The sequence below is a fragment of the Dryas octopetala genome, chromosome 1 (assembly GCF_963921425.1).
Source record: "Dryas octopetala chromosome 1, drDryOcto1.1, whole genome shotgun sequence".
NCBI lineage: Eukaryota > Viridiplantae > Streptophyta > Magnoliopsida > Rosales > Rosaceae > Dryas > Dryas octopetala.
The window spans coordinates 594899-600621 of record NC_141366.1 but is presented as its reverse complement, the minus strand read 5'-3'; the positions used below and the strand labels follow the sequence as shown (position 1 = coordinate 600621).

Here is a 5723-nt window from a genome sequence, read left to right as displayed (position 1 = left end):
TCTTTTTCTATCCTAATATTGCATTTTATTTGTTCTTATGGAACACCAGCGGCAAATCTAGATCGATTGGTTCAAGCTGGGTTGGTGCCATAAATTTTCCGAGAAAAATTAAAGAACAAGATATAGATTGTGGAATTTGTGTGTATCCTAACAATGAAAATTAAAGAAAATTAACCCAAATTATAGATGTACTACGGTAAAATGAACAAGTTAAAAAAATTTAATAGATGTGAAGAGAGGATGCAAAAGGAAGCAAGCTAAAAGTAGTTTTCATTGATGTATTCTAACACAGCTAAAGTTCACTGTTTGAGGACTTGGGGTAGGCTAGTTGGCCAAGCAGTTGTGCTGCCCCCCACCTCACCGGGTTTCGATCCCCACCCCCCCCCCCCCCCCCACCCCAATCCCCCCTCTCCCCTCTCCCCTCTCCCCTCTAGGCCTCTTTCCTTGGCCTCCCTTTGTAACAAAAAAAAAAAGTTGCCTCCCTTTGTAACAAAAAAAAAAAGTTGTTCACTATTTCCGTGAAGATGTAGATGGGGGGTTTAGGGGGAAGTTAGATGAGACGTGAGTGGTTCTCAAGGCTTTGCAATAAAAAAAGAAGGTAAACATCACAACTTCACAAGGATTCAATGTAAGCCATACATAGCAAAGTGCTCGTCCAAAAACAGATGCCCTCAAGTTGGGTAATTAGGTACACATGCAAAAGAGCCTTTTACATGTCCTAGCTCAGGTTTGAGATGTCTTCTTGCCAAACCCAAAAGAGCCATAACTCCTAAAGATGGGCCTGGGCTCGGAAAATTCTGGACCGAGTCTCATCCTGCTCCTAATGGATGCTTGTGGATTTGCTTAAAATTTTAAATAAATTTTTTATTTTATTTAAATGGTTAAACCCATAGGCCAATCCATTTTGACTTCGGCTGCTGTCCAAGGCTGAGTAGACCCTAATGTCGACCGATTAATTACGCCTAGGTTAATCGAGTTCGAACAACAAAAGTTTAATACTCGTACATTTCGTATTGGTTTAAAACAACATAATTAGTTTTTTTTGTAAGAAATAAACTACATGATTAGTTTAAAGTTAAAGATTATACAATTAATTTTATAACTAAGGGTAAAGTGGATTTTAAAGCTCAAGAAAAAATTTGATATAAAATTAAGTATAGATTGATTTTTTTCTTCAATTGGTTATAAAAAATACCTTAACTGTTTTTTCATGTTCCTCAGAGAAATAAAAATAAAAAATCATTTTTCATGTTTTCTTTTAACATTTTTATGCAAACAATTCAAACTAGTAAGTGAAATCCAAATCTCTAATTTACAAAAGAAAAAATTCAATTTTACCTTTGAATCACAATATCCGAATCAACATAGATCATATTTTTTTGAGGAAGAACATAGATCATATTATTGTAATCATGTGTAATTGAATATTTTTATTTTTTGCATTGTATTGTTTGCAGATTTCTTTTCTGTCCATACTAAATTATGATATTTGATCCTACCATAAAAATATTTTTACAAAAAACAAAAGGTGCAATTTCCATCTAATCCTACGTACTTCGACGCCTAGCAGGTCTCGGCATAACGAATGACCGACACGTAACAGTCGATCTGACCCGTCCATTCCTAAATTATAATCGAACCGTCAGCAAGTCGCAATCTCGCTGTATAAATAGAACCCCTGCGGACGAGACGGCCTCTCATAACGGCTTTGCTTCCATCGAGCTTTTTAGATTTCTTTAGCGAGAAATAGAAATCATTAACGTAAAAAGAAAAAGAAAAACCCTCTTATATTCGTTTTCTTTGTCCGAAAATTTAAATTTAAACGGGATAATTTCGTTTCATAGAGAGGTGTTAGATCGCAACCTTGGATTGAAATTATTGGTAGTTCTAGGTTTTTTTATCTTAAAATTAGGGTTTTCTTTTACTAATTGGCGATCTGATCGGCGATTTCGATCGGAATCTAAGCAGAAAAGGACGAGTATCTTGAGATTTAGGTTTTGAAATTTACATTTGGGGAAACATGAACGATCAGTCACAGTTGATGAATCAAGCGCCGATGATGAGTCTTAGCCAAGCCCAAGTCATGACCCAGCAGCCGCAGATGATGAGCCAGCCGCCACAGATGATGGCTCAGTCTTCTCAAGCCATGGCGGCTCAGCAGCAGCAGCAACAATCTCAGTTGATGATGATGAAGAGTCAGTCTCAGCCGTTGATGTTGAACCGAAACTACAAGGGTTGGCCTCAGCCTCACCCACAGCCACAGCCACAGTTCGCGGCCCAAAAGCCACCGTCGAATGTCGGACGCAACAATTGGAAGGGCAAAAAGGGCACCGACCAGCGGAAAGACGGGAGAAGAATGGAAAAGATTGTTCCCAATTTGCCATTGACTGGTCAGACCAGTAGCGGAGGGTACAAACCCCCAACGCTTCACGAATTACAGTCTCAGAATCGAATGAAAGCCCGGAAATTTTACCCGAAAAAGAGGTTTAATAATAGATTTGCGCCTTACGCCCCAAGGAACACGACGTCGTTTATTATTAGAGCGAAGAAATCTGGCGGCATCGCCTCGCTGGTGTCGCCATGCCCTGTGACCCCGGCTGTTCTCCCCACACCTATGTTCTCGCCCTCAAGGGAGGTTTTGGGTGATATGGCCAAAGAGGAGTGGGGTGTTGATGGATATGGGTCGATGAAAGGGTTGATTCGGCTGCGGTCGCCGGGGAATGATGATGACGATGAAGAGGGAGGTGGCGGGTCGAGTGAGAGTGATGTGGAGGAGCATGTGGAGGTGGAGAGGAGGTTGGACCATGATTTGAGCCGCTTTGAGATGATATACCCGAACTACAGTGGGGTCGAGTATAATAACGTTTTGGAGAATAGAGTGGATGATCAGGATACCCATATAGCTCAACTGGAAGAAGAGAATTTGACATTGAAGGAGAGGCTTTTCTTGATGGAGAGGGAGTTGGGGGACTTGAGGAGGAGGTTACAATTTCTTGAGAGGAGGCACCATGTCATGGCGGAGGAGGCGGTGGTGGAGAATGGATCGGAGAATGATAGTGACGGAGGGTCAGATGCGTCCCATATGGGTATAGAGGGTGAGAGCAATGCTGAGGTGGTAGAGTTTAGAATTGGAGAAAGCAGAAATGTTGTTTCCATGGCTGAGAATGAACGTGTCTCTATGGAAGAAGATGTGCCGGATGAAATGATTTTAAAGAAAAATGATGCCAAGGATGAAGCAAGAAATGAGGTTGTAGGTGATGAAGATATTGCACATAAGGATGATAGAAGAATGAATGATGACTGTGTAGGTGATGGAGTCATTTCAGAGAAGGTTGAGGAAACAAGGGATGAGCTTATACCAGAGGAAGTAATTGCAAACAAAAATGAGGTTAAAGATGAGGTGGTGAGGAGTGAAGTTGAGACCAAGAATGAGTTGATGCAGGGTCCGATAAATGCAGTGAAGGATGAGGAAATGTGAATTGCTTACTCAGAGAAGAGCATTGGCGTTGGTGACTCATCTGTCCCGCGTTAATGTAAGTTGTTTCTCTGAACAGATAATCATTCCCCGTTTGGTGGTCGGTGGTTAAACTTCTGGATATATGCACTCTATGTAGATTCAGATTATATTTCTTCTTTTTTGGTTTGGTTCTTTTAAGTTCTGTCGGTCTGCTGGGGAAAGAGAGGATAAACTGGTGTTTCCTATACACTTTCCTTTTCTTACCTAATAATATCGGTAGGGATTAGGTTGTAGGTTTAATATTTCTTGTGGGGGTGGGGTGGTTAGAGTTAGTTGTAAGGTTCATTCTGTTAAAGCATATATCTGTATGTCTGCAGTTTCTTGCTATGAAGTTTGAAATGGACTTTTGAATTTGTAGGGTGATCTAATGACTGTACCAAAATTTCATTTTCTTAATGTCATGGGAACCTTATTCTAATGAATTTCCTTGTAATTCTATGAAATATTTTTTTATGTACGTGTTAGACTGTAGTACTTAACACTTCTGCTTAATCAGCTGCTGCTTCAGTCTAAAACAAACATTTTGATTTCTTCTAGATTACATTGATCTACTTGAGTGCATTAAATGACATTTAATGATATGAATTGGAGAATTTTAATTTTGTAACTGCAATTCTTAATTTTGTTGTTTTGAATATTCATCCATACTTTATCTAAGATATTATGATTGAAGACGGGTCTCTCATGGTGATTATAGTTTTCTGGTTGGCTGGGGGTTTATAGCTTTGCTATGTGGTGGTTAAGTTGTATTTTATTTGTGGAAGTGGCTTACACTCCTTGCCTCCATCTTCTGTATCACCTGTGAGGGTGATTCCGATTACGCAGTTTGAGACCTGCCGCATCTTCAAAGACTGCTAGTTTGTACTTCTGCCCATACCAAAAAGTGCACTAGCACCTTGGAAAGTCCAAAGATTGGAGAAGAATTGAGGCCAAGAGAAACCATCAAGTATTAGAGGGAGTCTACCACTGAAAAGATTTAATTATTAGTTGATAAAGCTGCTTCATCCTGTCAATCAGCTATTGGGAAATCTTTGCTTTCTTCGGTTGACACCATTACTACAACCTTGAGGTATGGAAAACAGTATTGCTTTCATTCAGGTTTCTCTTTCTCACGCAATATGCCTTGAACTGACTGCTCCGGTTCTAGTTGCACTTCATATATGAATTATCATGTCACTTCTGTTTTTCAAGCATCCTTTCTTAGTCAGGTTTTAAGGGATAATAAGATGGCTTTTACAAGCAAGGAGCTCAAACATCTCTTAGCTTATTGATCTATTGTGTTTCTGAAAAAATTTCATTTATCTTGACATTCAGTTGAACTTCTGATGGAGATTCATCTGGCTTATTGATTGTAAAGCCCATTTGCTCACAATTCATAAAATCACATGTAGCTGGCAAATGCTTGACTACTTTTACTATTCTTTGTGTCTTTGTGATGCCAGAAACACCTATCAAGGAAAATTTTAATCTGACATAGTTGGTGGTCCTTATTTGTTTCTATGTTGTATTGTTGGATTTTATTTTATTTTTTCTATTAGATACTTGTTTTTGGTTTGGGCAAAAATTCCTTAGAGTGGCTCTTCTCAGCATCAGTCAATTGCACTGTGAAAGTAAGGTTCTGTTTTTAAACATTTCCCTGCCAGTAATTTTCCATGTCAATAAGTTTGCACTTCATTGTATTCTGGCCTGAAGTTCACTTAAGCTGAACATTATTGATCTGTTTATCAGGAACATGCCAGTACAATTACAGTTTTCTTGTAATGTAAATTGTACTGTTGCCTACAGCAGGAGTTGCAGACGCCGCAAAGTGAGCAGTTTGATAGGAAGAGGGGATTGTTGTTGTGGCTGCTGCTGTTGCCTAATCAGAATGCTGGATAAAGTAAATAAAAAATGAAATCAGAACTCTAAATGTATAGGACCTCTTAACCTTTTCAGACAAGAATAGAAACTAGAAAGCGCCTTAGAATGTGAAAAGAACTCTTTCATTCTCGAGTTGAGGGAAAAAGAAAATAAATCTTATTTTTATGTTATTGTGGTGAGGCCTAAGGTAACCATAACTCGGTCTATTCTACAGCACCTTCTCATGATCTCTGGCCTCTCTTTTTGGATGATACACATTCTTTCTTGAGTAGAGGCCACCAATATGTAACCCCAATCATGCTTTATTTGATGGAGAATATATGGTTTTGAATAGAGCACAGTGTAA

General features: G+C 39.1%; 1 protein-coding gene across 4 annotated transcripts; it reads left to right on the top strand.

Annotated features, from left to right (window-relative positions):
- Positions 1-1717: 1717 nt before the first annotated feature.
- On the top strand, positions 1718-5547 carry LOC147296040 (PRLI-interacting factor). 4 transcript variants are annotated; one of them, XM_086229831.1, is made up of 3 exons: positions 1718-3533; positions 4343-4586; positions 5246-5547. In XM_086229831.1, the coding sequence occupies exon 1, from the start codon at positions 2021-2023 to the stop codon at positions 3476-3478; it is 1458 nt and encodes a 485-aa protein (XP_086085957.1). In that variant the 5' UTR covers positions 1718-2020; the 3' UTR covers positions 3479-3533; positions 4343-4586; positions 5246-5547. The 4 variants fall into 4 exon arrangements, with proteins under 4 accessions (XP_086085957.1, XP_086085956.1, XP_086085955.1 ...); XM_086229830.1 differs by having other exon boundaries at positions 4343-5127; XM_086229829.1 differs by having other exon boundaries at positions 4343-5547.
- Positions 5548-5723: the final 176 nt, after the last annotated feature.